Consider the following 24,484-nt stretch of genomic DNA (forward strand, 5'->3'; position numbering starts at 1 on the left):
TATTTTAGAAATTCCGCTTTTTTTCTACAAACCTCAGCGTACTAGGACTGAAAATTCACACATTTTCATCTAAAATATACTCTCTTTAATTTTGGTAAACAATTCTAAATGTAACCAAGCAAAAGCTTCTAACTTAGTTGGCTAGACTGCACACAGGAGAGCTGGTTATAGGTAGCTCACAAGCAACTTGTTGGAGTTACCTGCGTTAGAATGTATCTGACAAAAACTTTGCAAGCACAAGCAGACAGAAAAACATCAGCACTTTGGAGAGCTCCATCAAGAGATGGTCGCTATGCTGCTGAAAGGTGCAACAGAATTGCTACCCAAATGCCAAGGAAACAAAAGGAGTCTAATTAAAGTTTTCCCTAGTTAAGATGATGACAGGAGTTTATTGACCCATCCTTGAGCTACACAAGCTAAATACGTTTCAGAAAAAACTTGATGAACCTGCAAGTGGTCCTACAATTGCTATGAGAGAGTTCATAACATCACTGGGACTGCAGAATGTGTATTACAGCAATGTAATGCCATGGGTGGATGGGGATGTTTCCACATTCACCCATGGCATCACAAATGTCTTAATTTTTTACTAGCCTGCCAACTATATAAATTCAAAATCTTTCCATATGGCCTCCAAATCTGCATGGGTTTCATGTGTGTTTCAATGCTAGTGGTCCTCCTAAATAGACCGGGTTGTCCAGTCTTCCACTATCTGAACAACTTGGCTAGTTGGCAATCCCATCTGTGATGGATTTACTTCTTTGTTGCTTACAGCCATCAATTTGAACTCGGGACCGAGCTTAGGGGAGGTTTTTTCTGTTTGGTTTAAACCTGCACTTAATCTGAAGCTCACTGGTGTTCATGTTGAAAGTAAAGGAATCCAGGTGTTTATGTTGATTTGTGGTAAAGAGCTTTCATTTTTTGCTTGTACATTTTTACAATGGGGAGTTTAGCTCTTCAACTGGTAATACCTACAGCGAATTGTTTGAGTTCATAGAGAACATGTTAATTACTCCAAGGTTGCTGTACAGAAACTGGTAAAATTACATCGTCTACCTCTTGACACGTGTAACTACTGGGGAGATGCCCCCCACTCTGAACCATGAAGCTTAGATGTATCCTATAATAAGGGCTTATTGCTGAGTGAGAACAGATGGGTATGGGAGCCTTATGCCTCAATTTTGCATGCTTTAAACTCATTAGTTAGGTAGGGAGTTTTACAGACCTGAAGAAGACCATTGACTAGTTTTTGGCGCTTATTTTGGTCAAAACATATTGACACTTATTTGTGGTTAGGTAAAGCATTACTTACACCTATAAAACCTCATATTGGTATACCCTTAGGTATTTTTAATTGAATATCTGGACCTATGTCTACTGTCCTGAAAATAATATCAAAGAACTTCCAGTTTGGGTTGAGTCCACTGGTGTAGTGCCATCCTACTCCAGTGTGGGGCGTCACAGAGGATGAAGCATGCACGAAAAGTTGTGGGTGAGGCGACTTCTCAAAATATCTATTTTTGAGCCAATAGGTGAGGAGGTTTTGTCAACTTGGGAAGATAATTGTTTCTCCAAGTACTTTGAAAACCCAAACACCTTGTGTCTATGCAGGTTACTCTCAGGTTTCCTTTTATGCCTCCTAATTGGGTTATCTGTGGGGATTTCAATGCCCAGCTAAGTGTGGGAGCCTAGTCATCGAATGATTGATCAATCTATAAGAAAATCCTCATTAACTGCCACAGTTTGCTGCAACAACAGAGCCATTGAACTCGAGAAAATATGTCTAAGAATTTTATTTGCTAAGCCTTCATGAAACACTTAGGGGCTGATTACGATGTAGGGCAGATTGCCACCGCCCGCATGGCGGTGGCGATCCGTCCTACATCATACCCCGCCCGCCACCCATTTCCCCCCGCCATATTAGTATGGCGGGGGGGACCCCGGCGGATGGAAAGACTGTCCGCCGGTTTTCCACCAGTCACACAGGAGAGCGGGCAGAAAAGGGTCTGGATATGGTGGCGGTGTCTGCTAAACACCGCCATCCATGTTAGCATGGGTGCGGGATTCCGTGGCGGCGGCGCCACGGAAAGGCATGCATAGTTTGCTGTCGGGGCACGTTGCGGGCCCCCAGGGTATTGTGAAGGTGGGGGGTGCACATGGGGGTACCTATGGTACCCCCCTACATTGTCACGGACAAGGTGGCAGGCACCAAGCGGTGCCTATCACCTTGTGCATGACAATGCACACAGTGCATTCCCAGCATTGTGGCGGGCGATGCTGTGAGCCCACCACAATGCTGGGAATAGAGGATGCCACCGCCGCGGTGGAATTCTAATTGCAGGTGCGGGACTGACGCACCACTGGCGGCTAGTCCCAGCACCGCTAGGGTCGTCCGCCCGCCATCCTAATCGGCCCCTTGGTCGTGCCCAGCCTTTTGTTGCCACTTATTACAGCAGAGGGTAATGAACCTGGTCCTTTCTACAGGGTTATTCACAATTTTTTTGACTTACTCCTCCCTTTTTTGGCCTTCTTTTTGTTGGCAGTAGGACTCTGAACACTACTAACCAGTGCTAAAATGCATGTGCTCTACCCCCCCCCCCCCAAACATTGTATGATTGGTTTACACCTGTTAGGCATATTTGATTTACTTGTAAGTCCTGTGTACAGTGGTATACCATATACACGGGGCCTGTAATTTAAATGCTACTTGTGGACCCCGCAGCACTGCTTGTGCCAGTCACAGAAGTAGCCTTTCATACCTGTCTCCGGCCTGCCACTGCAGGGCCTGTGTGCCCAATTACTGACACTTTGACTTGGCATTTAAAACTACTTGCCAAGCCTTAAACTCCTCATTATTACACATAGGACACCACTAAGGTAGCTCTATAAGCAGGGTGCTGTGTAAGTAAAAGGTAGGACCAGTACTGTTATGTTTGATATGTCCTGGTTGTGACAAACGGCGTATTTCATTATTCACTGCTGTGAGGCCTACTCCTCTCACAGGCTAGCACTGAAAATTCCCTTATATACTTTTCAGTGGTAATTCCTGATCAGAAAGGAGTGCCATCGCCATGTTTGGTATGTTTAGAATGATAGTGATAAATCCTACTTACTGGTGAAGTTTTATTTCACATTACTATTTTATAAATGCCACTTTTAGAAGTGGGCATTTCTCTGTGCTTCTAACTCATTGTGCTTTGCAAGCTGCCTCCAAAACCCAGCTGGGCTGGGTGACAGCTACACCTTGTGCATACTCTTAGACAGCCACCACACAGGAAGGGTTGGGTGTGACAGAGGGTACATCTCCATTCATCTGCATACTGATGTGCCCCCAAGTGTTCTCCAAGGACTTGTTGGCTTGGCCCCTGTTGAATCAGAGTCTCATGGCCATAAAAGACACTGCATCATCAATTCCAGACTTCTAAAAACAGCGCGTGTAGAGCGCTTCATGTTTCTCCTAAGGTTGCCAGGGACAGCGTGTGTGGGGTACTCGTGTTTAGTACCAGCACGTGTTTAGAGTGCTTTTCAAGAGCAGCGCATGTCAAGCGCTTCGCTCTGTTCGAGCACTGTGCACTTGGGCTGTAATACCGGCACCGCAAGGGGAAGAGATGCGCCGGGACCAGTGTGTACCTTTGGCGACACGCACCGCACAAGTGGTGCAGACACAAGCCAACAAGCTGCCTTTGTCTCTGGTGCTTTGCCGAGGCAGCGTGGAGGCCTAGTAACGACGCAGATTTGGAGGCCACGGTGCCACCTGCAGGGAGAAGAGCAGCATGATCTCCAGCTGCTCCAATTGCTCAGTGCCCGCCTGTCCTGTCCAGTGCTACACCGCTCTTTCGAGGTAGCAGGTCCCCAGTGACATGAGGACCACTCTGCTTAAAAGAAATGTACTTTGCCTCGGAGTGGAGGCCCACGGGTCCTCTATGATAGCTGTGCAGTGACATATAGCTGTTTGTATTGCATATACCCTTATAAGCTTCAGGCTTATTGGTCTCGAGGGGCCTGCGACATCACCTTGATTGGGGGAGCCGGCAGCTGCATGGTACATTATCATACTGGTTGGGATCCCCCGTAAGTTCACCTCGGTCGGAAGATCAGGTCATAGACCCGAGTGCTCTCTCTCCACTCCTGTGTAGTAATTTATCATATACAACCTAATAGGAGTACAGGTGCTCTTGGGTCCATGTTTAGTTGATGCATCTAAAGTTCTGCTTCACAACTGTATAGCTTGAAAAGTACTTAACCGTCTTTTATCGTTTTAATTGTGGTTACTTACATGCATTTGGTGTGATCTTTTGAACTGGTATAACTGAACCAGTACTTATGTGATCTTCATTGTCTTTGCCATGATTTAATCAGGATAATGAGTACTACCTGACAAGATGCATATTTTGAAAAGCATACAATGTATATGTCATTGTGGCCTTAAAGAGGTTAGAATATAATGGGCTATTTTTAAATACCCCGGGTGTGAAGTCTCTTTTGTAGTATCTTCACTGTGTTACTTTGTGAGTGTGTGGCACAAATGCTTTACACATTGCCTCTGCTCATAAGCCTACCTGCTCTTCGACAAGTAATCAGAGCGTGAGCATAGGTTATCTTGGTGCGTACCTGACTTGCCCAGACTAGGTTGGTACGTTCTGCCTAGGTTAGATGCATACCCTAGCCAACCAGAAACCCCATTTCTAACAGAGGGTGTGCATCAAAAATGTATTACATATTTCTATCTAGCTTCCTCTTTAGCAGGTTACTGCTCATGGGACATTTTAGACATGAACTAAGGAGATCACACCCCTTGATAGCAGTTTTGGTTTCTCCATCTCTTAATAAACACAGTGCACCTAAGACATCTCATAGTTTGAGGCTCAAAAGTGTCAACTTAACATCTTGTCTGGAAATCACCAAACCCAAATGACATTTTAATTTTCCTTGATCCAGCTTAACCATACAGCAGAGAGGAGGGTGGGCTGCTTTTTGCACTTGTCTAAAGTGTGCATGTCTCTTTGTGCGACCGTCTTGCGATGGCCAGCTGCACATGCACACTTCTAACCTCTCTCAGCTGGGTTATAGAAAGCAAAAGACTCCTGTGCTCTTGTGAACACTGATAAAGTCCGCACCCACCAATCCTGGCACTGCTGTGACTCTGTGAGAGCAGCAGCAGGATTGGTTAAGAGAGTTAGCTGGGGCCCTGGTGTTACGAGGGAAGAAGACCGGAGCGAGGACAATGCATTTACTTGATTTTAATTGTTTTCATTTTATAAAATCACCCTCTACCCATTTGCACAACCCTTCCTCTCCTCGAAGTTGGCAGCTGCCGCTGGAATGCTGACCTTTTGGCACGCAAGACTTCTTCAAAAATGTATTGTAAATGGAAAATGTGCATACATTACAAATTAAGGAGTGGAAACCTATACCACGGACTGCTCAATTTTGCTGCCGGCCACCAATATTGCTTCCCAAACGTGTGTTGCTTCTGTCCCCCGCCCTCTGTGTTGCTTCACCCCTGTTATGCTTCATTCTCCACCTGCACCCTTCATGTTGCTTCTCCCTACGTGATCTGTGTTACTAACACCTAAAAAAAATGTTTTTCTGCTTTTTTTTTTTTATTTTTATATATATTTACCAATCCAACCCGGATTGGGAAAACAAAAAGCCATTGCAAGACCTATTGACTTTGCCAGTGTTTGTTGGCACTTGCCTTTCAGACCAAATGTAGACTCGAGAAATTTTGGTTGCCTTCGATGCTTGATGTGTTGCTGCTAGCAGCCTCTTAATGAGACCTTTTAACCGTAAAAAGCTGCCTTCACTGAAGATGGTTCAGTACTATTTGCTCTATTGTCAGTAGATGTTTGAGAAGGGCTGTGAATGAGAAACCGAGGGACAAAAACCTAGTAACTGTGCGTCGTGTCAAATACAGACTTGCTCTACGCACTAGGTGCAAAGAAATTATAAGAGCATTATTAACTGATATTAGCCACTAAATGTGAAAACTCAAAAGTATTTTGGGATACTGTTCACTGTCATAAATAGTCAAAACCATATGGCCAGTGTCTGCTCCCACATAACTGAGGATGAATGGGTAGCACATTTTTGTGACATACATTTGTTACCTTCTAATAGTAGCCAGGGCAGGAATCCCAAAAACGTCATCTGTCGCTCTTTTAAGTTTGGGGTGAAACTGCGTGAAGTCACCACCGCATTACTGGACTGTCCCTCTAATAAGGCTCCCAGTCCAGATGGTGCCCCGTTGATGTGTATAAATCTATGTTTAAATGTAACGTCAGTTTATGGGCACCTTTGTTGTCCAATATTTTTACCATCTTAAGCAATACTAATTTGCCCAACACTTGGTCCAATTTAGTAATCATCAGCAACTTCAAAAAAAGAAAATTTTGCTGACCAACAATTTTATCGATCCATTTTTTTAATTGACTCCTCCTTCAGCGTTTTAGGCAGAGTCATGTTTATTCCAAATAAGGTATGGGCAAAGGAGAAGGGCATTTTTAATTCTTACTATTATGGGTTCAGAGAGGGCTAGGTACAATGGAGCAGTGTCTGAATCTCCATCTAATTATTAGAAAATACACCATCGCCAGGACCTTTCAAGTGCATTCGGTCGGGTCAACAGATCAAAGCTATAGCTGCTAATATTGGACATGAGACTGTACCAACCATTGGACCACTTTTGTGCTGCCCTGCTTAGTGATCTAACAGCTGGGGTTAGGTTTGGGCCAGCAGGGGAATGCACCAACACGATTAGCCTGGAGTGAGGGTTTCAACAGGGTTGGATTTGGCTCCATTATTGTTCATTTTGTATATTATTCATTTGAATGCTGCTCTAGCCGTGCAGTGCAACGATACACTTGTCACTAATTCTATAACCATCCACACATTATTATGTGTGAATGATCCAATGTTGCTGGGTCGTACCCTGAACAGTATAGGCTGAATGGTGGCCATATTTGACAGTTTCATGTCCAATCTTGACCAATATGGTAACTACACTAAAACACAGACAGTGGCTTTTAGGAAAACCCTCAGTATGCATAACATACCTATTAATAATAATTAGTAAACTAAGGTTAGAAGCTTCCTTATTTAGGCATTACTTTTGATGCTAACCAAAGTTGGCACATTAATATCGCCTTAAAGAGATAAACGTTAGCACAGTCAGTGGGGGCCTTATTGAATTTTACTACAGCTTTAGGTGGTAAACTAATCACACCCTTTCTTAATGATTAATAATATCCAGTGTCTTCTCATTGCCATATATGGCACTGGTATATGGGAGTATATCAAGGCTACATCATTGCAAATCGAAGAGGATCGCTTCTGTAGTTGATTACTCACACATTCCCAGCAGCCCTAGTTAATTATATGTGCTACGTGGAGCTAGGTTTACTGTATCTTGAGGATTTACTGTTTGGATCTTTATTTGAACCAATGAACTTGCCACATTCAAACCTGACGTCATTAATAAATGCTTGGGGTGTTGATACCGGCATGATATATCATGGTTTTCCTACATCAAGCAAGCTTGTATACCTATAAGGCGAAAGGAACTTTTTGGCAATACTACCTCAATACCATAGGAGTCAAGATAACCTTTTTATGAATGAGACGGTAGGATCGAGAGCTTGTTGAACAAAGAAACTCTATCTCGAGCTAAAAACTGTGTTCTCCATTGAGCAGTGTTTATTAGGTAACATTGGCCACTGGGAGCGGGAGTGATATTTGGGTTACAGGCTGGAACCATACGCCATCCGTTGGGTTTCCCGCTTGAAATATCGCTAGTGAAAGCACTGGTACCTGTGATGATGTTTCAAAACAGACATTGCTGCACTTTTATTTTGAGTGTAAATTCTATTAATTGCATACTAAAAGGTTTTAATTGACACCTAAAACAAAGACGTTTTAGAAGGTGCATACCTGCACTTCAGTTTGTATAGTTACTTTGTGATGATCTGTTGTATAATCATTCCTCATATGTACTGTGAGATGTTGTGAGTCCATGTGTGATTAATTTATGGACCTATTGTTATGTATTTAAATATATTACTGTTTGTACTTTTATGATTATTAAGTCAATTTAATAAAGTTATTTTGATTTGTCTTGATTACTATTTATTGGGAAATTGTAGCAACAGAAGCAGTTAGATCACCAGGGTACAGGGCAACACTACACCGTTTGTAGTGCTGTCATTGGTGGGTAAACGTACATAAACTATCCTGTATCGCTATGAAGAACCCTGCTTCTTTGTCAATTCCCTGTAGTTTTCTGTCAATTTAGTAATTTTTGTCAGCTGAATAACAATGTGGGCCCCCGGGCACAGAGGCAAAAGACTGTTTAGCACAATTGGAGCCCCGTTACCTTTGATTCTCCTGGAGACCACAGGAGCCAGGTCTCTGTGTAGACTGAGGGTCTCCCAAGAGGAAAGTAGCAATAAGGGATTATCAGACGAATTGGCATAGTGCCAGGTCCCACTTGTTTATGGCACCATCCCATAAGGTTTTGCCTTTTAGATCTTCAATATGAAGGCATTTGGGTTTAGCCCATCAAAGGAGTCCCATGTCTAATAATCACCCCATTCTTCTTCACCATACGGCAAAAAATTGCTTTGATGTTTTCCTCTCACTTGAGATTGTGCTAAAAGTGCAGTCGTAGGTATGTAAAGAACGTCCTGGAGTGTCTCTGTCTTTAGTGCAGTAGGTGCCATGACACCCAGGCCAAGGGATGTGAAGGGCTTACTGTACTCTATTCTGTCTGCCATCTACTACCCAACCATTTTCCTTGCTTAGATTATGCTCTGTGGCACCCTTGTGGTGCTACTGAAAGCTGCATGATTCATTCTTACCCCATTATGGAGATGGGCTTGAGATAATCAGTATAAGAAATTCAATTAAAAATCTCTAGTTCCCTTATAGGAACATAATATATTGCCTATGCTCTGCAATTAGCATGACGTATCTGAGTCCTAAGTGTTTACAGAGGTTTTTGCTTTGTTCGCCATAAGTTGGCAGGGTATGCTCAGACGTGAGTCCCTTGCTCACTTTGCCACTGGATTCGAGCAAGCCTGGCTGAAGACGGCTGAAATGCCAGAAACCGGTCTAGGAAGCTTGTTTCCGGTCCAGGGAAGACATGGCTTGGCAGTTCGGGCTGGACTGTTCCCATGAGGCACAGGGTCAGACTGATTTGTATATGGCCATGTCTGAACTGGGGTGGCAGAGTGGGCTAAAGAACGGTGATGGATTAAACCCAGATCAGTTGACTGGGGGTGAGTGCTTGCAATGTTCAACACTCCGTCCATCATTTCCTTTGGTTTTTGCTTTGTTCGCCATAAGTTGGCAGGGTATGCTCAGACGTGAGTCCCTTGCTCACTTTGCCACTGGATTCAAGCAAGCCTGGCTGAAGACGGCTGAAATGCCAGAAACCGGTCAAGGAAGCTTGTTTCCGGTCCAGGGAAGATATGGCTTGGCAGTTCGGGCTGGACTGTTCCCATGAGGCACAGGGTCAGACTGATTTGTATATGGCCATGTCTGAACTGGGGTGGCAGAGTGGGCTAAAGAACGGTGATGGATTAAACCCAGATCAGTTGACTGGGGGTGAGTGCTTGCAATGTTCAACACTCCGTCCATCATTTCCTTTGGTTTTTACAGAGGTGTTGCCACTGTGATAGTTTCTGAGACATGCTGATGATGTGTATTTGAAGCAGAGCGTCACTGGTTCAACAAAAGTCCACGGCAGCGTTTCATCCTTTGGAGGTTGAAGAGTACCATTAAAATGTATAATTGTAATAACTGTTATTTACAGCAATGTGAAATGAAAAAAACTGCAATGATTAGTGTAATAAAAATGATATTGTTTCTAGTGGCACCTTGGTGCACCTCATTAGCTGCCACTCAGGGTTACGTTTCTACTATCATTTTCTGTTACAACTGCACACCTGATTAATTCTGCTTAGAAAATAAATCTCCTGTGGACTACTGTTTTATTTATTAGGGCACTGTCTGTTTTTGACATGTTTTTTTCTCTTCTCAGGACTGCAGCCCGACATTAAGAAGCCAAGGCTGATGCACGGTACCCTCATCATGAAAGACAATGTACGTTCTTGTCCACTTTATGTTGTTGCTCATTCTGAGTGAGTGTACCACACCAGCTCTGACTTATACATACAGCTTCAGTAGCAGCACAGGTTGAATGAAGAAGATTCATTACAACTAAAGAACATCCCTTACTGATAGTGGCTGTTTCTAACTAGTCCTGTCCCAACCTCCACAGAAATGCATCCTTGATTTACATTCCAATAAGGAACGGCAGCCATCAGCGAGGATAGGTGCACCTTAGAACATACCACGCGAGACAGTGACCCAGCATCAGCTAGGAGGAAAACCGCATAAAGCATGGATAGGACAAGCTAAAGCAAGCATAGCTAACAGACACAGCAGCTCCTTGGTGGCGCTGGGGTAAGCTTACATTCACTGACCTGCTGCTTTCTAGATTGTGTTGATTGCATTCTGGACCATTGTTCCACCAACAACTGACTTAACAAATTGCTGCAACATGCTTAGCAAGTCGGCTTGGGTGTTAGGTTACTTTTCCTCATCTGCCGCTTTGTATGACTCTTCGGGAACACCATGGATACATTTGTCATAGCCAACATGTCATCCCTTCACTGCTAGCTGCCCCTCAAAGCCTCCAACTCGTACTTCAAGTCACTTTATTGTGCATGGTGATTTAACGGGTCTAAAATGTTCTTCCTGTTAGTAGTATGTTTGGAGCACTTTCCCATGATCCTCTGCCCACATCATCACGAAGCATTGCACCTTAAAGTGGGGGATTCCTTTGCTCATTACTAGCTTCTGCATCAGCTGGCACAGCTCAAAACTGGCCATGTCTGAGGCACAGTAATAACCAATGTATTTTCCCTTTCTTCCAAAATGCAGTGAAGCATATGTTGATGTGGCCACATTCAAGCGCCCATCTCTTTCTGTACATCCAAGCCCAGCTGCTGCAGCCAGCAGACATGAACCCAGAATCTCCAGACTTTGGTACTGCATCACAAAATGAGCCCCAGATAACCTGCCTGCCTTCCAGCCATGCCCAAGAGACGAGAGTCATGGCATATAGAAATGTACTGCCGTCAGCAGCCCAAATTATCCAACAAAGAACAACAATTTTTCTGTTTTGAGCACCTCTTAATGGTCAGTGCTTGTGACGACTTTATTTCAAAGACCTTGGAATCTTGTCAAATCTTACTATCCAACTTCAACAATGTCTGTAATAACCAAACAATGAAAAGATTTTTGTATGAAACCCAATTTGTTAAATCCCGATACTGCGACAGAAGATCAGATCGCGATCATAAAACAGGAAGGAAGCAGCAGTCTCCATCAAAGCTGATGGCCTTCTCCATGAACCAAGGACAATACCTTCCAGGTCTTCAAGACAGATTTGACAGCATCAAAACATACATTTCCCTTTCAAAAATTGGCAGCCTTCCTGTTATTGTTCGCCCTCTGCTACAAGTGCCACTCCAAGACCTACTATCCTGTGCCCTTTTTGTTTTGGTGTTTAAGGTGCAATAGTATGTGTGGCTCGACACCCCCTTCCAAGACAGATTTCTAGAACTGTTTAAAATGGAACAAGTGCAGTTTTTCCAGAAAACACCTTTGTAAACCCAGGAAATCTTTGCATCACCAAAGCAGTACAGGAACGCATTCTCATCACCAATGAAATATACCAAGACAGTAGCTATAAAGAATCTTTAAAAACAACTGGCGTATATGCGTCGGGTGGAGAATCTGAGATACTTAAATCCTTACTTGGACGGTTTCTTGTCCAGCCACTCAACTTTTGATGCTTTTCCATGCTTTTACTGTTACTCCAGTATAGTTCATGGAGCCAACAAAATGCTAATTGCACAAACATGCCACCCATCACGACACAGAAGATATGTATGCAGTTTGAATGTTAGTCATTGGTAGGAGTGAAGGACTGACATTGGAAACTGGTTGTTATCCTTTGTTAATGTAAGTGTCATATCTATATATATATGTTGTAGCTTTACTTTTTTTGGAGTTTTTCATTCAATAGGATGGCTGTGGGATCATTGTTTTTATTTTTACATGTGTTCTTTATAGGTTTTCTGGACCTAAACCGTATCTTTGTGCCTCAGATTTGTACTGCCTTATCTGAAACCTGTCACTCATTATTCTACCAAAACCCCTCCACTAGCTGCATTCTACTATATTTTTGTTTGTAGTGATATTGGCACCCATAGCCTAGGCCCTCTGGATCTTACTGCCATCCAGTAGGCTCAAGAAGCACAGATCGCATCAATCCTTAGAATTCTCTTATCTTACATTTCGTATGGCAGAGCCAAACTAACTGACATGTTTGCGACCAACTTGTATGTTAGCACAGGTTGTCCAAAATTATCAGTGCATCTGCGATTTGGGAATGTTTCAGCTCTCTCCTTTGCATTCTGCCCTGGTTTCCAGTGGAGACCTTAGTTTAAAGAAGCCTGCATCTCATATCGAAGCACCTATGCTGATGAAGATATTCACATATCTTTGAACTCGTTATGAGGGCTCTGGTAAATGCGTGTTAATGTCAGACCACCAGAGTGCCCAGAACCAGGTGTCTCTGTAACTACAGGGGTGCGGAGTTAACTGTGATTGAGGGTTGAAGCCTGAGAATCTCTTGAAGAATTACTGGGAAATCAGTAGTCTTGAATTACATTCTCATTGTAATTCTTCATTGTGCCCCACTGTTTCTCCTGGAGATTGTGTCTGCTTTTTGCAACAAAAGTCTCCTGGTGAAACATTGACAGGATTGTGGTATCTTTAAAACCTTATAATTACCATTGTGGCCATTCCATTAAAAAGGTTATCTGTCCATTGAGGAATATGGCTCTCTCATAATGAGGGCTCTACTCTTCTCTCGTCCTCCTCTCCCAGAATTGTATGGTCGAGGCATATGAGCTGCAGATCGTATACTGTTGCATAGATCGCCATCTGGTGTTGGTCTTGGATGTTTGCACTTGTTTTTGTCTTGGAAGAAGTCTTTTGTAGTCGCAAGGTAGGTGACTTCTCCCTAGGACTATAGTGCGCATGGGCATCGGCTCCATCCTTAGATTGTTTTTTTCCGCCATCGGGTTCGGATGTGAATTGCTGCGCTCCGGTTCAACGTAGTTTCGAATCACCCTTCGACGCGCAACCGCTTTCCATTCAACAGTATTGTTCTCAATCACATTCCCCTTTCGACGTGCATCTCTAACCACACTTTCCGACCTACGACTTCGACGGAGGCCGCTGGACCACACCGTGCCATCGACGCCTGCAGTCAATGGAAAGGACTCCTTTCAAGAAATGCCCAGGGTGTGGTGCTAAGTTCCCACACACAGACTTGCACGAGGTTTGCAATCTCCGCCTCTCCCCGGAGCACGAAGACCACAACTGCCAGGCCTCTGCATCGTTCAGGTCGAAGAAAACCATCCGTGATCGTCGGGCTCGACGTCACGAAATGTCTCGCTGAAGCAGCGCAGTCCTGGACTTCCACGACGCCAGTTTCCAGCTGGAACATTCGGGTGATGAAGACATCTCTGTCTCGGAGGCCGACGACTCCGAAGCTGAAGAGGAGACAGTCACCCCAGCCCAGCGGTCCGTGAGTACCAAAACCACTCTCCCAGAGAATAGGCCAAAGGCTTCGATGACGCCCTCGCCCTGACACCACGAAAAAGTTTCCTGTGCCCCACTCTCGGGCCCAGCCACCAAACACACCCATAAGCCTTCTTGCTCGGGGTCGAGCCAACTCCCTTCCGGCACCGGAAAGTCCTCCCCCGCGCCGAAGCACCCGGCCAAAGATTCTTCGTCGACGCCGAAAACGGGCTCGACGTCGAGCACTCGGAGCCGAAGACATCTTCGGAGCCGAAAAAGGCTTCTGACTCCAAACAAACGTCCAAGCCGAAAAAAGTCTCTGAGCCGACCAAACAGAAACACTCCAAGACTCCAAACAAGACTTCACTGACGCCGTCCAAAGGCTCGGCATCGAACAATGACAATTTGCCAACACCTGACTTTACGGATCCCAAACAAAGGACTTTGTTCATAGATCCAAACACGGGCAAAGTAATCACCAAGCCTCCTAACAAGAGGAAACTGGACACTATTAACAAACCTCTAATTCCTCACAAGAGACAGGACATGGGCACTAGCACCTCCCCACCTCCTACTCCTCCTCCACCTCAATCAATTCCATGGGTTTCTCCACCACACTCCCCACATCTTAATCTTTCACCTCAATCATCACATCATGAGGATGACATGGGTGGGGGTATGGATGATGATGATACCATCCCACAAAATGTAGACCCTTGGTATGACTATGATAATGATCCCAACCCACAAAATGATCCGCATATACATCCGTCTAAGCTGTTGCCACAGGATGATAACACTGGGTTTGTGCATCTCATTCACAGGGCTGCACAATTCCATGGGGTCTCTTTACATTCTGACCCCTTAGATGAGGATTTCCTCTTGGAGACTTTTGCACCATCGCAAAAATCATGCACCCTACCTATGTTAAAGGGTATAATGAAACATGCCCCAGAAGTGTTTAAGGACCCCGTCAGAACAAGGGTTCTTAACCCCAAAATAGACAAAAAATCTAGCACAGCACCCAGTGACCCAATTTTCATTAAAGCGCAGGTTCCCCTAGATTCCCTGGTGGTAACTAGTGAATGCAAAAGGGCGAACTCACAAAGTTCGAGTGACACCCCCCCCCTCCTCCAGATAGAGTCCAAATTAATAGACGCATCAGGCAAACGCATTGCGTTGGAGGCTGCTACCCATTGAAGGATTACCAGTACTCAGGCTTTACTGGCCAGGTACGACAGGGCTCACTACGACAAGCTTGAATAGCTCATGGAGCACCTTCCAGACCAGTATAAACAAAAAGCCAACGTCCTTATCCAGGAGGGAAAGATATTTACGAACACATCAAGAAAATGTGCGCTCAAGGCGGCTGACACCACATCTCGTGTAGTAAATACTGGGGTGTTGTTACGTAGACATGCTTGGCTCCAGGTGTCCGGGTTCAAGCAGGAAGTCCAGACTGCTATTCTTAACCAACCCTTTGACCAGGAACATCTTTTCGGGCCTGCAGTGGACACATCCCTGGAAAAGATAAAAAAAGATACAGAGACCGCTAAGTCTATGGGAGCGTTGCAGTTCTCTACCCCTTAGAAGTTCTTTTCGCTGCTCCTTTTATAGAGGCGGCTCAAAAAATATTCGTACAGAACAGCCCTTTTCCTCGTACAAAAGCCCCACTCAAACGCCCTCCAGAGGATATTTTTGTGGAGGATGCAGAGGCAACAATAACAAAGGTAGAGGTCGCGGCAACAATAACTGCACCTCCACCCCAACCACTAAACAATGACTTTCCTTCACCTCCCCCCGATCATTCCACGCCTGTCGGGAGACGTCTTTCACAGTTCCTACTGTCTGGAGTTCATCACAATAGACAACTGGGTAAGACCCATTATTCAGTATGGTTACTGCCTGGAACTCACCTCTACCTACCCCTCAAACATTCCGCCCAGACAACGTCCCATGTCTATGGAACATCTGACACTCTTAAAACAACAGGTTCTCTCTCTGTTACAGAAACACGCAAAAGAACTGGTCCCCTTACCTCAACAAGGCACAGGGGTTTATACACTCTATTTTCTAATTCATAAAAAGGACGTATCTCTGAGGCCCATACTGGACCTCATATTGCTCAACCTCCACATTTATTCGGAGCACTTCCACATGGTCACTCTTCAACAGGTTCTCCCCCTACTTCAGCAAGGTGACTTTCTCTCCACTCTCGATCTAAAAGACGCCTACTTCCATAGTCCCATTCACACAGCTCACAGAAAATATCTCAGGTTTGTGGTAGATGGTCAAAACTACCAATTCAAAGTTCTCCCATTCAGAGTCACTACAGCACCCAGAGTGTTCACCAAGTGCCTCGCAGTAGTGGCAGCCCACCTAGAAGACAGCAAATTCATGTCTTCCCCTATCTGGACGACTGGCTTATAAAAGTCAACTCACGCAGCAGCTGTGTACACCACACATACCAAACACTAAATCTGCTTCACAGCTTGGGGTTTACAGTGAACCTCACCAAATCCCATCTTCAGCCGTCCTTCATACAGCAATACCTGGGGGCTACAGTAGACACTTCCAGGGCACTAGCACTTCCCAATCCAGTCAGGATAAGCGCCATGCAAACTTTAATTCAAAAGTTTCAGCCTCATCTCTCGCTACCAGCAAGGGCGTCATGCATTCACCTCGTCCCTTATGCAAGATTCCAGATGCGTCATCTACATGAATGTTTGGCATGTCAGTGGAACCAGACTCAAGGCCAGCTGACAGATCTGGTGTTGGTAGACAACCGCGCCTATCGCTCTCTGCAGTGGTGTAACGCACAAAACCTATCCAAAGGGCGGCCGTTCCTCCATCCGGTTCCACAGACGGTGCTAACAGCAGACGCACCGCTCACCGGCTGGAGAGCTCATCTGCAAAATCATACAGTTCAGGGCCTGTAGACCCCACAGCAAAAACAATTCCACATAAACTACCTGGAATTGTTAGCAATCTTCCTGGCGTTAAAATCATTTCAACTCTACCTCGTAGGGAAAGCTGTACTAGTTCGTACAGACAACATGACAGCAATGTATTGCATACAAAAACAAGGATGCACACACTCTCTACAGCGGTCACAACTAGCACAAAGCATTTGGAAATGGGCATTCTGCAGAAAATATACCTCCTTGCGGAACACCTCCCAGGGGTACAGAATCAGATCGCAGATCTGCTCAGTCGCCAGGCTCAGCAGATCCACGAATGGGAACGTCATCTGCAAGTTCTTCTCCCATTCTTTTGCAGGTGGCGACACCCACAAATAGATCTGTTCGCTACACACCAAAATGCTAAATGCCCAACCTTCGCGTCCAGGTATCCACACCCATTGTCCAAAGGCAATGCGCTATGGATTAACTGGTCAGGCAAATTTGCTTACGCTTTTACGCCTCTCTCACTCATTCCGTTAGTGGTTCGGAAACTAAAACAACATTCCCTCACACTGAGCCTGGTTGCCCCAACATGAGCCCGACAACCATGGTTCACAACACTATTGGAATTATCAGTAGATCCTCACCAAAAGCTACGCCTCTCACCCAAGCTTCTCACTCAGAACCAGGAGAGACAAGGCATCCAGATCCCAATCAACTCAACCGTGCGATCTGGCACCTGAGGTCTTAGAGTTTGGCTACCTCAATCTCCCGACAGAGTGTATGAATATCATTAAAGAAGCTAGACGCCCTACCACTAGAGCATGCTATGCGGTAAAATGGAAGCGATTTGCCATTTATTGTGGACCCAATAAAATCAATCCGCTAGATGCTTCCATTCAAAACATAATTTGTTACCTCCTTAAATTTACAACAATGTAGCCTAGCATACACTTCTATCAGACCACATCTAGCTGCTATAGCAGCCTACCTCCAAAACAGGCAACAACTGTCTTTGTTTAGAGTACCTGCTATCAAAGCCTTCATGGAAGGACTCAAATGAATAATTCCACCTAGAGTTCCACCCTCTCCAGTTTGGAACCTAAACGTAGTCCTTACGAAATTCATGGGTCCCCCTTTTGAACTTCTTTACAAATGAGAACTACAGTTCCTCATTTGGAAAGTGGCCTTTCTGGTCGCGATCACATCTCTCAGAAGAGTAAGTGAGCTCCAGGCACTAAACATACAAGAACCATTTTTACAAATGCATCATAACAAAGTGGTTCTTAGGACAAATCCTAAAGTTTTACCAAAAGTAGTGTCTGCCTTCCATCTTAATCAGTCTGTTGAACTACCAGTGTTTTTCTCTCAACCAGACTCCGTGGCAGAAAGAGCTCTTCACACGCTCTATGTTAAAAGAGCACTTCTATACTATATTGACAGAACAAAATCCTTTGGAAAGACCAAACAATTATTTGTGGCTTTCTGCCCACCTCATAAAGGCAATCCCATTTCAAAAGCAGGAATTGCGAGGTGGATTGTTAAATGCATCCAGTTATGCTATATTAAAGCTAAACGCAAGTTAACCATTCCCCCCCCTAGAGCTCATTCCCCTCGCAAACTAGGGGCTTCCATGGCATTCTTAGGGAACATTCCCCTAGATGACATATGCAAAGCAGCAACTTGGTCTACACCACACACCTTCACAAAATATTATTGTGTAGATGTACAAGCAAAACAACAAGCTAGTGTGCGCCAGGTGGTATTAAAGACACTCTTTCAAACTACTGCAACAGATACGGGTAGCCACCGCTAAGGAGGTCACCTCTGTACAGTCTATGCAACAGTATACAATCTGCAACTCATATGCCTCGAACGGAAAATGCTACTTACCAGTATGCATCTGTTCTTGGTATGTAGAGCTGCAGATTCGTAGACGCCCACCCGCCTCCTCGGATACCCTTATCTGTTCCAGTATTCTCTTAATTAGATACATTACACATGGGCACCTCTTTTCTGTTTTCCTACTAACTCCATCGTAACCCTTCGTGGTAAAAACAATCTAAGGATGGAGCCGATACCCATGCGCACTATCGTCCTAGAGAGGAGTCCCCTACCTCGTGACTACATAAGACTTCTTCCAAGACAAAAACAAGTGCAAACATCCGAGCCCAACACCAGATGGCGATCTATGCAACAGTATACGAATCTGCAGCTCTACATGCCAAGAACAGATGCATACTGGTAAGTAGCATTTTCCTTTCTGGTCCCAAACAAAAAGCCTAATTTAAAGATTCGTACATGCTGCATGTGTGCAAGACCTTGGAAGATGTGCCTTCCGCCGATCCTGGGATACCCCGGCCTAATAGAGACCGGGTGGGAAGCGGGGCGTTTGGTTCCCAATGGCGGAAATTTGTTGATTTCACTATAGAAACCCTCTTATGAATCTGAAACATTTTGGTTTTGGCAGGATTTGTTTGCAAAAATGTTGGCTCTGTTAGACTTTTCACCAGTTGCCTCCCTCATGCTTTCTCACAGAGCTTCCGCTTGGTCTCTCCCGAGCAAGCGCTGAAAGAGGTGGGTCTGAGCGAGCACCAGCTGCGCTTCACATGCCGGGTTCACATCCAAGATGCTTGCAAGGAGCAAGAGATGGTACAGCGAATCTACAACCATCTCAAGAGGTAGGTTTTAGAGGCAGGCTCACCAGTCACACTAAGGATGGGATTGGAATGTGAATTGCTGCCTCTTGGTGTCATAGTTCAAAAGTTATTTGCACATGTTATAAGTGGGTATATCTAGTGTAGTGGCAGGTTAGTCTGCTAGCCGCTGTTTGAAAGCCAATGTAAAACTGGACATTTTCGTAGGTCATGACCCTGTGATGATGTAGGGGACATTTTTAGAAGTTCGTGGCTTTACATCATTTTAACACCATTTTGGTATATAAATATTCAAAATAGTTTGAAAACAAAATAATGCATCACTCTTGAATATACACATTTGAACTGAGATTGTCTGAAGCATGAATGAGTTTGTGGTATTTATTCTATTGTCAATGTAGTTAACTTGGCACATTCTAAAGTTGAAAACGAATATCCTACCCTAATGAAAAATCACATAACCACAACCCGAAGACTTTCTCTACAGAATGTATGCATAGGTGGATGTTGTTGGTGTAGAACCTTTCATGGAGTTTTGCCAACTTTTTATCTAAAACATCTGAAGAAAATAATGTGAGTAATATAAAGACAATGTAACTTTTAATGTGATTTTATCAACCGAAGATGGTTTATGTCATCTGAATGAATGGTTCCAGTCAACATATTTCTATGTTGTCTTTACTGTAGTGCTATTTGTAGATCAGTGTGGTATCCTGCTCTTTTTGCTATGAATTTCTTCATTGGTATTCTTTGCCCTGCTGCTCAGCCATAGTGTTAATGATCTCATAGAATGTTCTTGCGTGCCTGGTTGAGTGTGTGGGCTGAGCAGCTGGGATGCTGCTCCCGGTGGGGCTTCTGCTACCTTATAACTTACAATTCCTGTAATTAATTACTCCTGCATGAACTTAATAATAAACTTCCATCTTAATTCATCATCATCATCATCTCTGCCTACCCTAACTCATACAATTTTACACTGGCAACAAGCAGAAAACTGACCTATTGTGGAGAAAAGGCCACTGCTGCAACAGGGGAGTAGAGATGATTGAACCTGGAGTGTAACTGAATCCCTACAAGAGACTAAGAAAAAATTAAGAGGATTACTAAGAAATAGTAAATACGTCTTGTAGCCCCACAATGTCTTCTTCCACCACACAGTCTGCATCCCAGGGCATTTCAACAGGCGTGCAGCAGATTTAAACTGCAACTGCTGCCTTAACATAACTTGCGGGCTTACAGTGAACTGGTTGCGAGTATTTTGAACTGTCAGTCCTGCTGGTGAAGGGAATGCAGGAATTATGTCAAATGTGTAAGAAGAACAGATCATGAACTGACTGGCAGCTTTTTTTTTAAATTGACACCACCATTTGATTGTATTGAACAGTCTTATTTGTACCTGTGGTGAGTTTACAATAGCACTCCTACCACTGGGATGGACCTTCTGCACTTGAATTTTATTCCCGTTGTGTGAGCGTGGCCGGTGAGCGGCAGAGGCCAGCATCTCTGTTTTTGGGGCACTAGTCTTCCATGTGGGATTTGAAGAGGCTGCAAGGGCTGAGGACCTGTTGCCAGTGTTGGATTTAGCAATACATGCACCCAGAGGGCATCTTAGAGGTGCCTCCTGAAAACTTACCAGCCTCTGATATCCTTGCTGACTTGTTTCTGCCAGCTTGCCACCCGAGATGCTGTTCTGACCTCCTAGGCTGAGAGCCTTTTGCTCTCAGGAGACCCAGAACAGAAGTCTGTCCGGGATGGGGGTGTAACACACCCTCCAACAGGAGGGCCTGCTGATTAGCCTCCTTGGGCTGGGGAGCTCCAAAAAAGCTGCCGCCTTTGGAATACATATCTGGGTCCCCTCACAGGAGAGGAAGAAACACCCCCCACCCCACCCCCATCTAGAGCCCCCTTGGCACCTGGACAGGAGGAAATATTAGCTAGTCAGGTAGGCCTGCCACCTCTAGGCTAGTACCACCCCTAAAGTGGACTACTGTGATGTGGACATGATTTTTCAGAAGTAGCCATCTTTGTGATGGCATACTTAGGAATTCTGGGACAGGGCTATGCCCTCTCCCCACTGGAAGTGACCATATAGGGGGCGTAGAGACCCCAAGGGTGTGGTAATTGAGCTTCAGAGTCCAAGTTCTTCCGTTCAGTTTCTGGACATGTATACCAACGTTTCCAAGTCTGGAAAATTATTTCATTGAATTACTTTATATCATCCTAGTCCAGTGTAAATTATTTATACCCGTTTTGTTTCAAATCTTCCAAAATTACTCCTTTTATCGTAAGGCTTTTAGCACTAGCACATATGTAATTCACCATTGAGGCGTCATGAGGACTATACGTAGGTTTAGCTCTAGACTTATTTTTAGGTCTCGCCTGAACCAGCGCATGCGCTGGTCTGGCAAGACTTATTGAGAGGGCTCCAAAAAGTGCTACCAGGTCAGCCTAGAGCTACAGTGCATGTGCGCGGGCGCACGCGCTGCACTTTACCGCGATTACTTACACTTTCACGGCCGCTTTGATGTTTGATGTGATCGCGATCACTTTCACTTTCAGCGGCACGGCCGCTTTGCATAGCCAATAGGTCTCGCTTTTGGGACCTTATAAGTATTTAGTTATGCAACTGTTGCATGGCTAAACACTTATAAGGTCCCAAAGGCGAGACCTATTGGCTATGCCAATGCTTGTTCTTTAAGGAGTCGAGATTTGCAAGTTCAAAATTTGTTGAATGCTGTGCATATAAATTAGTTGCAATCGCATTACTGTGTTCTGATTAAAATGCGTGGGATGCATACAGTACAAGGGGGGGTAAGTTTTGATGTTAGTGCTGTCAAAAATTGAATAATTGCTCTTCCGCCCTAGAGCTTTGAGAATCTTCTCAGAGCTTTTGTAGTTTCAATCACTTTTTGCTTCTTAATTTTCAGAATAGCTGACCAGGAATGTTTTGAGTTGATGGTTACACCCAAGTATATATAGCTATCTTGCTGCTCTATAATTATATTTCCCACTTCCCAAACTTTTCCCCCTAGTGTAATTACTTTTGTGTTTACCAAATGGACATCCAAATCGTTTTTGGTGACTGTATATTTGTTGAAGTTAATTGAACTATTATGCAATTGTCATTGTGCAGTTCTATTAAAAGGTAGAGTAGATTTGGATCAATGTCCCAGCTCAGCAGTTTGCTCCAGAGTCTGCCTCAAATGAAGTTGTCAAAGGCGGAACTGTAGTCGATGAGACAAGCATGAAGGGTGAGGTTTTTTGCCCTTGCTTTCTACTCTAGAAAAGTTAATGCAGCAATAATATTAATTGTAGAACAACCTGTTTGGAAACCTGTCTGCGTGAGAGGGATTAATTGTTTATCCTTCGCCTCGTCTGTTTGTAAGTTAAGCAAATATTTAGCAAATAGTTTCCCTTCACAGTCTAACAAAGCTATTAGACAATAGTTTTGTGGGTCTGACTTTAGTCTTTTTTTTTTAAAGTAGAGGGATAATGGAACCCTTCCAGGAGCTGGGGATAGTTCTAACAGCAAGCACTTGAGAGAATAGTTTGAATTCAAGTACATATGCCAACACAAATAGTGCATGCTTAGGAGCAAGAAAGAAAAAGTGATATGCTAGTAGCATTTCACTTTGTCTTGTAGAAATAAAACCACATTTTAAAAAGCTGCAAAATTCTCAATTAAATTTGAAAAATGGATTTGTGTATATATTTTTTGTTTGGGAATTAAATAAAATATGTAATATTTTGAGTATTTGGTTGATGTATACTTGTTTCAGTATTGTTTTCAGTTTTGAGGCAAAAAATAACAGAAATTGATGTGACTGGGGTCCCACTTCCAGTAGTGATTCAATGGGAAGCCACACAAGTCAAAAGGTTCAAAACTGCTGTTCTGTACTGTCTAATAACTTAAACTGTTCACTGGCTGGTCCGGAACGTCCCCCTGCCCACGCCTATCTTAGAAATCCGGAGCAACATAGATACGGTAGTAAACACACAGCTCGACATCAATACTGCGTTTAAGGACTACTATGAACTCCTATACGGACCACTGCCCGGCCTTACTGACACTGACTTTGAGCCGTTCTTAGAGGGCATTTGCGTCCCTCAGCTTACACAACATCAACGCGACGACCTACTATGCCCCATAACAGGCGCGGAAATACGGCAGGCAATTAAAGCATTGCCACGAAATAAGACTCCGGGGACTGATGGTCTTCCAGCCGAATTTTACGCAATGTATGCTGACTTGCTGGCTCCTCATTTACAATGTCTTTATCACAGCTCTTTGGAGGGTAGTGGGCTACCCGAGACTACCTTACAAGCGTTAGTGGTTTAGCTTCTGAAGCCCGGTAGAGGCGCTTTACTTATCTCGAGTTATAGACCGTTATCGCTCCTTAACACGGACTATAAAATCCTGAGTAAGTTATTGGCCACTCGTCTTAATCAGTTTATACCGGCGCTGATGCACTCCGATCAGTGTGGGTTCGTCCCTGGCCGGAGTACAGCACTCAACCTCCGACGGCTGCACCAGGTTATGTTAGGTACACACGGTACGGGAACCGCAGAAGGCTGCATATCTCTTGATTTGAGGCAGGCGTTTGATTTCCTACGCTGGGACTATATGTTCTATGCCCTTCCACGCTTTGGCATACCTGAAGAATACCTAGCATGGGTACGCCTGCTGTATACGAAACCCACGGCACGAGCAAGAACGGGACGGCATGTCTCAGGGCAATATGTAGTGGCTCGGGGGACAAGGCAGGGCTGCCCCCTGTCGCTGTTGTTGTTTATCTTAGCGTTGGAGCCGCTCCTACATAGACTTCGTACGTTTGCAGGCTGTCGGGGTATAACACGTGGTCGTGCATCCCACATTGTCTCAGGATATGTGGATGACCTTATTCTTTATATCAAGGATATGAGGGTTGATCCTCATCCTATGCCCTCTATTTTTGAATCCTTCCAAGGTCTCTCGGGCCTGGCTATCAATGCTACCAAGTAATACGCATATTTCTTTGACAGCGCTGAGAGGGACGGGCTCTTTCGGTTCGGTCCCTGAACCTTACACATAGCACCCGACACATTTAAATATCTCGGAATACAATTCTATCGCAATACCTCGGACCTTCTGGATAGCAACCTGGGGCGTTGCATTGCTGCTCTCAAATCCCAGGTTCAATTCTGGGTCTCATTGCCCCTGTCGGTGGCGGGCAGAGTAGCTATCACAAAAATGGTCCTATTACTGCGGCTCCTTTATGTCTTCAC

At 44.5% G+C, this 24,484-nt stretch overlaps 1 protein-coding gene across 1 annotated transcript in view; it reads left to right on the forward strand.

Annotated features, from left to right (window-relative positions):
* The window catches only part of INTS11 (integrator complex subunit 11), a 167,337-nt gene that overhangs the window by 95,508 nt on the left and 47,345 nt on the right, over positions 1-24,484 (forward strand). Inside the window, exons 14-15 of the mRNA XM_085624103.1 lie at positions 10,040-10,101; positions 19,101-19,243. Coding sequence (XP_085480229.1) covers positions 10,040-10,101; positions 19,101-19,243 — 205 coding nt within the window. The remainder of the gene's footprint in view (positions 1-10,039; positions 10,102-19,100; positions 19,244-24,484) is intronic.

The sequence above is a fragment of the Triturus cristatus genome, chromosome 1_2 (assembly GCF_964204655.1).
Source record: "Triturus cristatus chromosome 1_2, aTriCri1.1, whole genome shotgun sequence".
Lineage (NCBI taxonomy): Eukaryota > Metazoa > Chordata > Amphibia > Caudata > Salamandridae > Triturus > Triturus cristatus.